Source organism: Acomys russatus, chromosome 26, assembly GCF_903995435.1.
Source record: "Acomys russatus chromosome 26, mAcoRus1.1, whole genome shotgun sequence".
Lineage (NCBI taxonomy): Eukaryota > Metazoa > Chordata > Mammalia > Rodentia > Muridae > Acomys > Acomys russatus.
The window spans coordinates 8,574,562-8,590,166 of NC_067162.1; the positions used below are offsets into that span (position 1 = coordinate 8,574,562).

Sequence of the window (15,605 nt, forward strand, 5' to 3'; positions counted from 1 at the left end):
ATTTGTCCTGATTCTAAGCAGTAAATCTGTTCTGAGAGTAGATAATCTTTTTACCTTTCCCCTTAATTTAAACCAATTTGTCATTTTACAATTTATTATTTAAAATGTTTATTTCTCAATGACACACTGTAGATATCTTTTTAAAACAAAACTGCATGTTAAAATCTTAAATGAAAGCCAGATTGATTCAGGTAAATCTCATTGCAAAAATAACCTCACTGACAAGTAGAAAGACAAAAGGATGTTTGCAACATGACTTTGCTTATCTAATAATTTTGAGTTTTTAAGATGGATGAGCTTACACAGTTTCCCCCACAGAGTGTGTGGTGACATAAGCATGAACTTTGTAAATACAAGCATGTTCTTATATTCACCTTGTTCTCCATTCTTGTTATATGTCTTGTTTTCTTTTATATAACTGAAGCATACGCCTCTGTCTTTATACAGTTAGGAAAAGAAAAAGAAAGAAAGAAAGGAGGGAAGGAAGGAAGGAGAAAGAAAGAAAGAAAGAAAGAAAGAAAGAAAGAAAGAAAGAAAGAATCCTTTCTAACTTCAAAGAAACAGGGCTGAGAGGACAAAGCAAACAGGAGTGAGAATCTCTTCATAGATAACATATTATCAAACCATCCCCAAACTGATGAGTTTCACAGGTGATGTTTAGCGCCCCAAGCACCTCCGTTTATGTATTTATCTTTGCTTCCTCACTTGCGCTCTTTGAGAGTGCCCAAACCCTAATGATTCAGAAGAATGCATTAATGTCCTGATTCTGTGGTGAGCTCAGTCCTGATAAATGTCCCTTCTTCTGCTCACTCTCCTTTCTGTAAGTTTGATGTACAGTGGTGTGCTATTCATCACGTGAGTGCCCCAACTCCTGGCACCGAGGCAGATGCTATGTGCCATTAAGCTCATCGTTGTAAATTCTTGGAATCCTTTAATGAGAGGTCCTGTGGAGTCCTTTATGTCATCAAGCTGGTAATGAAATATGGCTTTTTGTTTTACTCTTTTGGATATTAAAATGTCCTCGTAAGAAGGAGCGGAGTGAAATTCACCTAGAAGAATCCTTCGCTCTGTTTTGTCAGGATTCTGTCCTGCTGTGACTGTTTTAACTCTCGTTCTGTTTTGCTTGTGTTTTTGAGGTACTGTGGCTCAAACGGAGAGCTTCCCTATGTTAGGCAAGCTCACTACCACTGAGCTACAGCTACAGCCCAATCATGCAAAGATCCCTCATTTAAAGTTGTTGAGTATGAAAGTGTCCGGTGTGACTATAAAGTTGTATGTCTTAATCTGGCAAGATGGCTCATCAGATAAAGGCGCTTGCTGCTATATTCGATGACCTGAGCTTGACCTCTGGGTCTCACAGGTAGAAGGAAAGATTCGACTCCTGCCAGTTGTTCCCTGACTTCCACATTTGCATGGTGAATAGCTGTGTGACAAGGCACTGCTGAATTTTCAATTGCTTCCAAGTGCAAAAAAGGAACTATGTGACACATATACATATGCGAAATGATTAACAAATGAGATATAGCCGACACATAGACACATGCGTCCTTAGTATACTGAGATTCTTCTTTGCCTTGACACAACAAATAACAGACACAGCAGCCACATGATGGCTATATCAATATCACTATTCTTTTTTTATTACAGTGGAAAGTTGGTAGTTTTGAGGCACAAAAACTAGTGTGTGTGTGTGTGTGTGTGTGTCCCCATTTAGGGTAAATACCAAAGAACACATCATTGGCAGCATAAATATACTGAGACGTAAACTCCCAGTGATTAAGAAGTGGACTGAGCCCACTTGAGCAATGTTGGTATTATGCAACATAAAAGGAAATCACTTCAGGTTTTCTGTTGCTACTTCTGGACTTTAGTATATATCAAGTTAGTTAATAATGTTATATTTTCCCTGAGAAAAATCAGCATTGTTTGTAGAGCTCAGTAGGACAGACACAAGCTGTCTTCTGATCTGATTCCTCTGTAGGTACACAGTGACACACTGCTTGAGGGTGCGTGCTGAAAGGCATCTGACTTTCTTAAGATCTCTGAGCGTAGCATCTGCCTCCTCTACTCAGTTCCCGACTGTTTACCTACTCCAGCACTAAAGCTGTACTAGCTACTACTTGCAACTTGTAGCTATTTAACCTTGCTTAAGTTGCAACAATTAAACACATTTAAATTTCACGTTAACAACCTGGGTTCTACTTCAGTTCTCTCATATCTACTTGAGGCTAGTAGTAGACAGACAGAGCAGATACTATAGAGTTGTGTTTGAAAGGACCGATCCAAGGTATTTAGCAGTTGAGCCTGTAACTATTTTTATTTTTGAAGTTATAACTATAGCATTACTCTTCTTCCCTTTTTTCTTCAAAGCCCTCCCAGATACCCATCTCTGCCTTATATTAAATTCATGGCCTTTTCTTTTATTAGGTGTTGTTGCCTGCGCATATGTATATGCATATACGGATCTAATCCTAAACATAATCTTCTCTGTCCGTATAATGGGACTTGTATGCATGCTCTCATGGCTGGCCATTTGCTATTGAAAAAAGCAACTGGTGTGCGCTGCCCTTTGAAAATAAGACAGAGAATAACATAGCACTCCTGTTTTTGTTTTTGTTTTTCTTCTATCCACTGGGATGAAGGCGGACATCACACTTTTTATTCTTGTGCTACTCCACTTATGTTTTGCCTAGATTGGTAGACTCAAGATGAGAGACAAATGGAGGAAGGGAGGGAGGGAGGTAGGGACAGGTAGAAGAAGGAGGGAGAGAAGGAAGACCAGAGGCAGGAAAGGAACAACAGAAACAGATGGTGATCACCAGTGTTCATGTAAACAGGAGAAACATGCACATAAGAAAAGAGAGAGCCTCAACTGGTCTCCACTGACTCAGCTCACTCACTCACTTTTCTTACACTGATCTTAAGAACCTCTCTTTCCTATCTTTTTTGTGAGAGTTGGGCAAATCCCATTTCTGACTCATTCTGTCAAATCCCTCTCTTATTTGTCATTTATCTGCTCCTCAATTAGACACAACTTTCAAACATGCCTGATTCCTACTATAAACTAAACTTACTTTCATTCTTTGGGAGTAAAGGTGTGTCTGCATTCCAGCTGGATCACATAGACATGAAAGGTCTTTGGATATGATCTCTTGCCTGAGCAGCCATGTTGCTACATTAAAATTCCTCTATATGTTCTCAGTGTCTGTTTAAGATATAAATTGTATACAGTTTACCTATTAAAACATAAAAATATCAATCTCATAAACTGAACAGTCTAAATGTCCTTAAACGTAAAAGTCCAAATATCCTTATAAAGATCTGTTAATGTAATGGTCCTTATCCCATAATCATAGTCACAATCATCTGTCCTTTAGCAAATGTCCATTTCAGCATCAAGGTTTTCAGTCTGTCAATCTGATAAATGCTCTTTCATTCTTAAGCTGTTTTCTTAAGCTGTCTCCACTCAGGGGGCATCAGCTTTCTGTGTCATCTACAGTGCTGCCTTCCTGGAGTCATTCCTTTCATGTGGAAGCTCTTTTTACTTGGATCCTGATCTTTATCCATTTTTATGGAACCTACAGTCTTTCATAGGACAAACCTCTTCCCCATTGTAACACATTTCTTGAGTTCCACTGTTATGTTAAAACAACATTAAAGTATACAAGTTTATAAAAAAAAAAAAAAAAGAAAGAAAGAAAAGAGAGAGCAAGGATATATACACAGAGTAAAAGTAATTATATGGTATAAGAGGTATAATTTTCCATAAGCCATGGGCACAGACAACAGGGAACCCAAATACCTTGATCTTGAATTTGCAGCCTTCGGAAGTCACCACAACTGCATTCCCACTGCTATGCCATGCAGAGTAATGATATTTTACTATGCAGCTCTCGCTGACAGTTGTTGCCTCGGAAGCCACACTGTCTGGGAGCAATGCCAGCTCAGCCTCTCACTGGCAGCTGACCATGGATGGGTTGATTGACTTCTCTGGGTCTCAGTTTCCTCCTTTGAAAAAGGACAAGGAAGGATATAATAATTGTTCCTTTATCAAGGGCCACAGGCAAGGACAGACAGGATGCCTCAGCTGCTCAGAACAGTAGTAGCAGGCAGAGAAGATGCCCCACACAAAGGACAAAGCTTTGTTAAATCCATAACACAGACTTCTTTTTCCGTATTCTTTGACTTTCCAGCAATTGATACAGAGAAGACTACATATCAGATGTGCTCAGGAGAATACTTGATTTATTTTCTTTTGTTCTTTTTTTCTTTTCAAGACAGGGTTTCTCTGTGTAGCCTTGACTGTCCTGGACTCGCTTTTGTAGACCAGACTGGCCTAGAACTCACAGGAATCCGCCTGCCTCTGCCTCCCAAGTGCTGGGGTTAAAGACGTGCGCTACCATTACCCAGCCTAGGAGAATATTTGAAACAGCTTCTCTTGGAGCTCCACAGTGTTCAAATGAGTGCCCACACAGAGTAGATTTTAATCTTTTCCTTCCATTCTAGAATATACTTTCTTAGAAAAAAAAAATTAGTTCTCACTAGGAGGTAGGAGAAACTGAATAGAATTTACACCCCTGAGCCCTGTGTATATGTTCCAGATCTGCCTTTAGCCTCAGTGGGACACTGAGAATGTCACGTCACCTCCCTGTGCTGTTCTCCCTTGTCTAGAGCACTATCACCCAAGGGACCTTTCAAGAATAGAAAATGTTCTACACTGCTTTTATGTTCTATAATATGTTGGCTGTGTGGCTATGGAGCATTAAAATGTGCGTGGTGCCACTAAAGCTTCAGTTTGTTTAGTACAAACACAGAGTACTGCAATCTGGGTCTTGTGGTAAAAATCAAAGGCTTAGATATATTTTACACCAGGTTAACTCTGAATATCAAACAGTACAGCAAAGAAAGACTAACAGAGAGGTCTCAAGACTCTGTCCAGCTAGCAAAATACAGTGTAGCAATCTGTTAAGGGCTCCTGGATTGCACAGACCTTCCAAACTTCTGGGTAACACCCTCAGTCACGGGCAGCCATAGAATTTGAATAGACCGCACCCAGAAATGCTTGTGCTTTCGGAAGGCCAGGAGAGGAAAGATGAGAAGGGGAGCAAAGTACACACACACACACACACACACACACACACACACACCCATGCTTTATCGGTCTCTGTGTTCTGTTTGTGCTTTCATGACTCCTGGGAACAAGCTGGCAGGGGACAGAGGGGTCGAGGAACACCATCCCATAATGCGGTGTCCCACCGCTCTTGCAGAACTGCAGCACAGAGCTTAAAATATTAAGAAGTAATTGCTGCTCGTCTTTCGTGACTTCCAACAGTAACATGAGCAAGACATTGCTAAGATGCAAATACCAATTCACCTTTGTCAAGAGAAACAAATAGACTCTCAGCCTGGAACAAGGCAGGTTGATTGTGTCTTGTTCGGTTTTTTTTTTTCTTTTTCTTTTTCTTTCCTAATGCAGTTACCTAAAATTAAATTATAGAATCCCACTGTTTATCACATACAAACAGATTCTGCGATTACAACTAAATCCTGAAATAACTGTGTTCTAGTTCCCAGTCTTTGCATATAAATTGAAACCTTGTTATGTGTAGAGAAACCACTTATTTTAGTGCCGCGTGCAACTCAGTGTGAATGACCACTCGGCAGATTCCATCATTTACTGTGAAATAGTGGCTCATCCGTTACAGCACTAACCGCACAGCCATTTATAAAACGACTGTTAAAAAAAAAAGAAAAGAAAAGAAAAGAAACGAAACGAAAACTGCAATTTATGGATGCAATTGTTATCAGTTAAAATACACTTTCAGTTGTGGGCTGAGCGCACCGTGAAGTCTGCCAGCTAGTTAAACTTTGCGTGGCTTTATGCTGTCACCCAACCACCTTATGAAACTGAAGCCACCACCAAGCAGGCCTGCGCTCTCCTCCTCACTGGCCATCTAGTATTTAATTTTCTCCTTCATGGATTAATTTTTTGTGTCTTCTTTTGGGTTTGATTTATGGCCTAATTTTGCTTAATGAATGAAAGCAGCTTGGCTGTTAAACTTTCCACCCATGCACACCCACATGTGGTTTTATGATACCCTAACTACCAGAGTGCTCCATTTAAACTGTGTAGCTATTTTCATTCCACAAAATAGTTTTATAGAGCTCATTGTGGGAAAATATTTCTATTTATTTCAATAGTCACAATTTCAAATGCTGTTTTAATGTCTCCATTACTCAGTCATCGTCTTTGGTGTATAAATTTGGTCTTACTACTTTCTCGTAACTGAATTAACTGTTAGTTTCGGTACTTATTGCAATGATTACTTTCTATAATTTCAGGGATTTTTAAAATTTATAAACCCATTTAAAATTTATCATCGTGGATGTGTTCACATATGGTACCTAGGCTTGAGAATTAAAGAAATTTCATATATATATATATAAAATTGGACATCTCTATAGCCATTTTTACTTGGAGGATTCGAGATGATTTGTGAAAATGGTGCTGAAGAATCAAAGACCATGGAAGGGGCTGAACTATTTATGTTCTAGATGGTTCTCTCTTGATTCCCCCATTTCCATCACTAATCTGCTCCTCTCACCCTTGGCCTCATATGTATCATGCAGCTAGTAATGTGGTACACGTGATGGAATTCGTGCTTATGTACCAGGTTTCCTCAGAGAAAAAATATATGATGTATTCATATAGACTCCCATGATATTCCATATGCATGCATATATACATACATACATACACACCCTCATTTTATTCATAAACATGTTGATATATATATATATCCATATATGTGCATATTTCTGATTTGCTACAAAGAATTGACTTATAGTATTATGGTAACCGACAAGTCCTCAGGATCATGGTACATGTGAGCCATTCTGAAATCCCCCTCCACTACAAGCTAGTCCCTCCCACCAGTCTTAAAATGTTTCGTTTAGTTGTCCTTAAATCTTGTTCCATTTATGGCTGCAGCAGAGACACATTCTGCCTCCTGGAACGTAATTATACACTGAAATCAAATAGAAATGGAACCGCTCCATGGGAGCAGGTGGGTAGGGGAAGGGGAAGGGCTGGTGTCTGCCCACATGCTCGCCGTCGTCTTGGCCTAGCATCCTCCTCTGTCCCTCTATTGACAATGGTCCCAAGGCATAAAGGGCATGACTTCAGCACCATTTACCAATCGAACACTCGCACAAGTTTTGTGCATTGTGGGTAAAACATAGAAAGCAGGTTTGGTTGGTTTTCATGTAGATTCGTTGAGCTCGCTCTATGTTCAACTATTTACCTACATTCTCCATAGTCTTATTTGGTTTTTACATCTCTTTTCTTTTCGTGTTATTCAGTGGTTTGTACTTTGCACATGGGGTAGGGATGATAAGTTATTCCGTGTTACAGAAGGTTCAGAGAGGACCATAATGACTTCAAGGAATCCACACTTCTACCGACAGGGAGCTCATGTGGTTTTGAAATATTTAGATAAGGCAAGACAAAACCGGGCCCACAGATAGTGGGTGAGTGGATACTTCACGGGGTCATTGCAGAGGATCTGTTTAATAATTCATCAAGTATAAAGAATGTCACTCTTTTCACATGGGATGCCCAGAGATAGAGAGCCTGGCCTATCTGTGCAGCAAGCCTGCGCAATCACCTGTCTCTTTTGCAGATTTATGCTGTATTATTTTCTTTAGATTTGCTGGTAGGAAGGAGAAATGGGACAGATGGCAGTGAGCGATAAAAACTGCTCACTGTGTGAAGGAACTGTGCGTATTAATAATTTAACATCCAGCCTATTCTTCTCAGCTTCCTCTGTTTACTTTTTGCTTGCTGGGGGACCAAGAGGAGTCGGGGGCAGGCTACAAGATTCTGTAAGATGGAGAATGTGAGCGAGAGAAGTACTGTGGGACTGTGAGCCTGTGCTTGGCAGGGTAGTAGGTTCCCTGGAAAGAGCTATTGTGATATTGGGGATGCAGAGCCATGACTGAAAGATGCATTTTTTTTTCATGTTTTATTTTATTAATTCTTTTGGTAATTTTATACATGAATACGATATATTTTTATCTAATCTAGCATACCCACCTCCAACTCCTCCTGGACCCTCCAAACTCCTTTTAATGTCATGTCTTCTACGTTTTATTTATTATCGCCTCTAAATTGTATAATCTGCCATTTCCAACTAATACTGCCCTTATGCTCACAGGTCCATATACTGGAGCATAGGCACTCTAAATGAGCCAGCCCTTTAGAGGAACAAACAGTTGTCAACAGCTTCTCAGTGAGTGTGTGGAGCTCAGGAGCTGCTCCCCCTCTCTACTGAAACCATTGATTGGCTCCTTCTGGATAGCAGGTCTGGTGCAGGCACCCACAGGTGCTATAAGCTCGCGAGTGCACAGTTGCATCATATGCCGAGATGCTATGTCACAGCAGTCTTCCAGGACCCCCACACCTTCACAAGATGCTATGTCACCGCAGTCTATTGGGACCCCACATCTTCATGGTCTTTCTGGCCCCTCAGCTGTGATAGAAATGCTAAGCTGAAACCTTTAGAGTGTGTGTTTAACTTGGAATACCTGTAGGAGACAGAGCTTTTGAATATAGAAACCTTAATACTGTGAGTGGTATACGTGTGTATAGATGAGAAAGGGTTATTTAAATTTTATTTCTGTGAATTAAGAATAGATTTGTCCAATTCATTCCTGTTGTCATTTTCCTCAAAGACTTAGTAAAACTATGTCGTTATTTAATGACAGCAGTAACATCAGGTGGTTATTATATCCATGAAGTGGCTGAGAGTTGAGGACACAGAGTCCCCCAGTCCTGGATACTGTTATTTCTTTGATTATATTTTACATAATTTTATTCACTTTGCACTGCTAAAATATTAGAAGAAAAAAAATTCCCCAGGGTGTAGGTCATTCCATGTTCCTGTTTATTCTTTTTTAGACTTTTTGGAGATGATGCTTTAATTAAAACATTTCTCTCTTGCTTTTCCTCCCTCTAATCCCTCCCTCACACTCCTCCCAACTCTCCTTTGTGCTCATTAAGTGCTACTATATGCTTAGATATATATGTATATGCATATACATACTCCTCAGTGTAACTTGTTCAGTCTGTATGATGTTGCATGTCTGTCTGTATTCAGGGCTGGACATTTGGCACTGGACAACCAATTGCTGTGCTTGTCCTTGGGAGGGCTGCCTCTTCCATCCCAGCTTTCCTAAAGTTGCCCATGGCCCCTTGCACAGCATCAAGGCCTCACAGGCTTTGCTCTGTTCTATATGGCATTTCCATGGTTTTTTCTAGTATATGCACACTCACAAATGCAGTATTGGAGGTGGAAAACCCAGGTTATAAATCCCACCTGTTCCATATTTGTTCACTTAGTATAGTTATTTTCTGGACATTTATTGTTTACTTTACTGCTTGTGTTCCTTTATACAGTTGATAAATGTATGCTATAAGGCAAGTATGGATATGGGGTTGCTGTAGTCAATAGCTTTATGGACCCTTTAATTCCACAGATGACCCATCACTTTTACTTAAGCTTGTCCATTGGTCAAGCAAGACTTTACATTATTTTCTGAGCTTTCTTCCTGCTGTGACATTATGTGTGCTAAAAGCTGGTTTTCTCTGGTGATAAAATAGATTTATTCTGGCAATACATAACTTGAATAGTTTTCTATGATGTGTTGACAATGATACTTGCTCTACTACCATAGTGGAAAGGCAAGCATTAGCCAGCATAGGTGGTTACCCCAGCTCTATGGACACTGCATTGTTGTCACACAGATAGCAGGGGCTATTGTAGTGTCACATGAGTGCATTCAAAAATCAAAACATACTGTGTTCACCCATATGTATGAATAATTGTGCTTTGAACTATCTTTATGATATACTGATCATTAAGGTGTTATCTTCTTTATATATAACAAAAGCTTGCAATAGCCTATGGTCTAGTTTTCTGTCTGTTGCTGTGATTAAAAAAAAAAAAAAAAAAAAAAAAACACTCTCATCAAATGTTTTATTTGGGTTCCAGCACTTCCAGTGCACAGTTGAGCATTGAGGGGAGTCAAGGCAGGAGCTGAGCCACAAAGTGCAGCAGAAACCATGGAGGAATGCTGCTTAGTGGGTCACTCTCTGTATCACACCCACCTTGCTTTTTCTTATATAGCCTGGGTCCACTTGTTTAGAGATAGTGACATTCACAGTCGGACGGGCTCTCCCATGTCAATACCTTTCATAGACATGGCGATGTAATAATCTGATCAAAGCACTTCTTCAGTTGAAATACCCTCTTCCTAGGTGAACAAATGTTATTGAACTTCTTAGAATATAGGAAAGATTTCATTTAGATGCTAATAGCATCTATGAATGTGGTGTGTGTGTGTGTGTGTGTGTGTGTGTGTGTGTGTGTGTACATGTGCCATTAGTTGCTAGTCCTGAGTGCAGTTTATTTGCTTTTCTGTATTCATTGAGTTCAAACACATATTTCTGTTTAGCTTTGGCCTCTTTTACAATAGTGAGCCCAAATACTGTCAAAATTGTCACCTTATCTTTCCATATCACTAGCTATTTCAGCCCTCCTTGTGAGGAAGGTCAGGATTCAGCATGCTCCAAATGACATCTACTATGGTGGGGTCCTCAGCAGTGTAGGCACTCATCTTTTCTTATAGGCAAGAAACAGATGGCTTTGTTTGTTTGTCTTATCACCTAGGAGATTTGCCTATCCAGTAGCAACTTACCAAGGAATATATTTTGCAGGTGGAGAAGTATACAAAATTTGTGTGCTGCAGTATATCTCTTCCCCAGTAGGGTAAAGAATAAGGTGTTTGAACTTGGAAGTTTTGCTTACTTAGTAATAAATTGCAATATCAATTCAGAACAATACTGAAAATTATGCTCAACTAGCCCTTGACCTCCTGATTGTGAGGTTTACTCATTTCTGTTGTTCATTGAACTCTTTTTAAATCTATCTTAATGTGTTGCTATAATTACTTTCAATTATTTTTTTAAACCTTTCAGCAACTCATGGCCCATTTGGCATCTCAGTGCTCTGGTTTCATCCTGTTTTTTGTTGGCATTTCTGTAGGTGTACCTCTCACTGTCACCTGTTAGAACACACAGGCATCTCTATGTATTCTCTGTATAGATTATGACATATTTGAGGAATGGGCAGGTTTGGTCTCATCTGCTATGGAATGCTGCCAATTTATCTCAGCTCATTCCACATAAAATGTTAAACTTTTCTCACATGTTGGAGAAAATGTCTCTTTCGTTTTGTTTTGGTGTTTTTATTAATTAAACATTTTTATTTTTTACATATACATTTGTATTATTACCCATGTATACAATAGATTACATAAAGAAAGAAGAATTATGACACAATAATAGATTATATAAATGTTACATTCTTAGTTTTTTGGCTATTTGTATTTGACAGCCTTGAAGAAAACATCTTTCCTATCTTTGTGTGTCTAAAATTCTGAATGTAAATCAATCTCCATCACATTATCAACTTAAAACATCTATCTAGACCTAAAAACATCTTAACCCCAAAACAACTAAGGTTTATTGTAAAGCTAAGCTACCTGGTCTTCAACTAAATCAGAGACTTGAGAAGGAATAAACTTCATTACCTGAGTATTCTAGGAGTGCAGGTTAGTAGCTTTCCAAATGAAACGATGACAGTTTGTTATCTGAATAGTCACCCAAAACTCTCTATTGTGTCGGAGCACCTCCTTCAGCCTTCTGGCCCAATATATCTGACAGACATATTGAGGACTTGCTTCCCCTGTCTTGGCAGAGTTTGGCCGTCATCTCTGCCTGCATCCAAGCTTGCCCTTTTTAAGGCAGATTTCTGTCTGTGGTAGAAATGAGGACATTTTCCCCAGTGGCTTGTTTGCCACATTTGAAGCTATCTCCATAAGGTCCTTTGATGCTCAGCATCCTTTTTAAGGTAGGCTGGGTGTTGCTAAGAGCTAACTTGTCTCATTGTCAGTGAATCTTTTTTCTTTTCTTTTCTTTTTTTTTAATCTTTGAAATAATAAAACATTTTAAATGCCATATTCTGCATGCCCCTGAGTTTTGTTGTTTTATTGGCCTATAGAGGGTTATTATCAATGAGATTTGGTTACAATTTATTATAGGTCTTATTTAGAGAGAAAACAAGGTTAGATTCAGCGATGTATCTATTTTCCATTATCTTACATTCTTAGGCTTGGAGATAGGGGTTGAAAAGAAAGAAGGAGGAATATAGAAATATTGGAAAGATAGAATGAAAAGTAGTTAGTAAATCTACTCCTCAACTTAATGCTTCAATTGTCACTCACAAGGTTATTTTTAATTCACTGGTATATAATTTTGTATATAGATACAAAAGAAGTTTAATTTTAGATACAGTGGCATAGAATCCAAATGTAAGACTATTTGTCACACACATTACATATATTTCTACTCTAATACGAGCTATTGTGCCCATATAACTCAATTATAATACAAGATTTACTTCTAATATTTTGAAAGTGCTATTGTAGTCTGTTTAGGATAAATAAGTTATACAAGTTAATTGTTAGTTGATCAAATCATGGTCCTATCAATTACTAGCCTACTTTTATCACAAGAACATACATCTTAGGTGCAGCAGATAGATTTGATTCTATGGAAAAATAAGGTAGGATAGTTAGAGAAAACATCTCTTAGTACTTAGCATGTGTATCTAGCCACTGGGGCTCAACCCACATGAAAGTCAACTATCCTGTCATCTTTCTTCCTTTCCTTTATAATCCAAACCTTTAATTCATATTTCTGGGGATGACTTACAGGCATAATAAGTTACAAACATTCATCTATTAATATTACATAGAAATCCTAAGTGCTAATATTCATGTAGAACTGCATTTTTAGGATAATGTACCATGCAGCTACCTCAAATCCAACCTACTTGCCTTGATTCTCATAAGCATGGATTTCTGGAGCTTTCTGAAGTTGCTTGCTTATTTGGTCATTCTTTTGTACTCAATTTGAATATCCTATATTTTGAGGTCAGAGAACATGGCATCTCCATTTTAAACCATCTCTTTATAATCTTCTCTCTGGCTCCCCCTTTTTTATCATGAGCTTTTTACTCTCATTTTCCACTGATTAATTGTTTTGCCAATGAATGTTTTATTTCAAAAGCTAATCTTTGGGAAAGCTGAGAATGAGATTAATGTTGGCAAAGATTGTAACACCTCAGAAGAAAGATGGATGGTCATCACCACAGTCCCATTGGAACAAAGCACAGACAACAGCAAACATCAGCAGAAGAGTCACATTTGTGCACACCATCAAATATTTGGGCACTTCACGTTCCCACACGCTGAAGATTCCGCATCTTCTGAATTGATTAGCTTGTTATTTAGCATGTTTCATGGGCAAAATAGCAAAGGCAGTTTCATCATTGCAGGTTGAATTAGCATCATGAAAATGTGACCAGCGAAAGGTCACAGAAATGAGGAAAAGAGCCAAGTAAGCAGCACATCCCACCATTCATCATTATCAATTTTAAAAGGCAATCTGATTATTTAAATTAACTTGGCTAAAGGCTAGAATTTGGATAAAAAGTTAATAGTTTAAACTAAATGGCAGGATTGGGTATTCCTTTGGATAAAGCTGAGATAACGTACATGCATTCACAGCATTGAAGCTGACCTTGAGAGAGATGAGTGCCAAGAAAATTGTGCCCGACTCTACGATTGATGAGATTTCATCAAAAAGTTAGCTTTTTGGGATATTTGTATTGTCTAAACTTCTTGTACTTTTATTTTATTTCAAGCTGATAGACTCAGCATCTCCTCAAAAGGACACTGAAACAAGTTGTTATTCACTTCAGCGTCACAGTTCTCACTGTACAGATTAGAGACAAAAATAAACATGCTCTATCATTTTGTGTCTTAACAGAAACCAGGAGCTAAAAGAACTTGGTGACCTTTCCCCACACTGGGACAACCTACGGAAAAATGTCCTTACTCACTGTGATCAGATGGTGACGATGTATCAAGACATCCTGACAGAACTCACCAAGGAAACAGGTATGAAGCAATAACTTACCATCCAGGCTAAATGGTGTGAATGAATGTCACATTGGAACAGCGAGCAGAATGGTGGCTGTGGACATGAGCAAGGAGAAATAAACTACGGTACTCTCTTTATGGTATTATTACAGAAATATAATAACAACTGAAAGAAAGTTTTAAAATAATATATGTGAAGAATGTGAAGAAATTCATGTTTTTCTAAAGTTTTTGTAACGTCTCTTATTTTTGCTGAATATATCATTGAACACACATATCTTACCTCTTTGTTCATGTGTTTTCTCAGTCATTTATTAATCACGTCTGAATTTGGTCCTTCTAGGGTCCTCTTTCAAATCCAGCAGCAGCAAAGGAGAGAAGACATTAGAATTTGTTCCAATCAATCTACACTTGCAACGGATGCAAGTGCACAGCCCTGACCTGAAAGGTATTGAGATCGCTCCAGGAGTGCCACGCTGTGTCCGTGTGTCCGTGTGTGTGTGTGTGTGTGTGTGCTTGTTTGTAAAGCTCAAGGATGTGCAGAGTCCAACATTTAAGAGTTAGAGGAGCAAGAGGAGAAAGCAAGCAAAGCTGACGCTGGCCCCCAGTGGTGGAAGAAAATAGCGCCATTGCTCCTTTCCATGAAATCGCTTATAAATGTGACAGCTGCCCTGGGTTAGAGACAAAAACCAGAGTCTCAGCTCCCTAAACAGCACCCATAATGGCTGAGAGATACTAATTCTGTTACTTCTCTACTTGGGAAAAGAAAACAGAGAAAACCAACTTCATGTTGTTGTCTTTGGTAGAGGCCTAAGCTCTAGTATGAGGCCCTTGGCTGGCTATGTGCATCGGTGACTGTCCACAGCAGCAGCTCTCTTTCTTGTGGGAGGGAACAAGGGAGCTGGCAAAGTTTAGTCAGTGCAAAGGGATAGGGTATTTCATTTGACCTCGTGTCCAGAAGAAATGTGTGAGTTCTCAGAGCACAGCCGAGCTGGATCTCACGAGACAGATGCAATGCATTTATTATTACTGTTCTACAGAATCCTTACTGTTTCTCTCTTACATTTATGTGGTGAATGTGTGTGTGAGTGTGTGTGTGTGTGTGTGTGTGTGTGTGTGTGTGTGTACATTAGTACATTAGTAGCAGAACAAAATATTTTAAGTATTCTTCCTAAGTCCCCTTTTATCTTATTTATCTATTGGTTTTATCTTATTCTTCCTTTTGTTTTTATTATTTTCTTTGAAAACATTCACATGTAGATGTAGCTAGCCTCAGATTTACTATGTGGATGAGGCTCCTTACTCTGAGATGCCAGCTATGTGCCCACACACTTGATTTTATCATGTGCTGGGGATATGGTAAAAGGACGAAGGCATTTAAGAACTCTTCCTTGATTGCTTTCTGTCAGTAACTTGAAATGAGTTTAAAGCCACCAAAAACTGAAGTGTGAGGCAGTGTATTTAAGAACTATCACCAATGTAGTTTTCCTAATAGCTAACGAGAAAAGTTGCTTTCAGGGTGATAAAGCACCTATGTT

At 38.9% G+C, this 15,605-nt stretch overlaps 1 protein-coding gene across 3 annotated transcripts in view; it reads left to right on the top strand.

The window, feature by feature from the left end:
• The window catches only part of Inpp4b (inositol polyphosphate-4-phosphatase type II B), a 345,013-nt gene that overhangs the window by 176,701 nt on the left and 152,707 nt on the right, over positions 1 to 15,605 (top strand). For all 3 annotated transcript variants that reach the window (XM_051169166.1, XM_051169164.1, XM_051169165.1), the window contains 2 exons: positions 13,955 to 14,085; positions 14,411 to 14,515. In XM_051169166.1, coding sequence (XP_051025123.1) covers positions 13,955 to 14,085; positions 14,411 to 14,515 — 236 coding nt within the window. The remainder of the gene's footprint in view (positions 1 to 13,954; positions 14,086 to 14,410; positions 14,516 to 15,605) is intronic.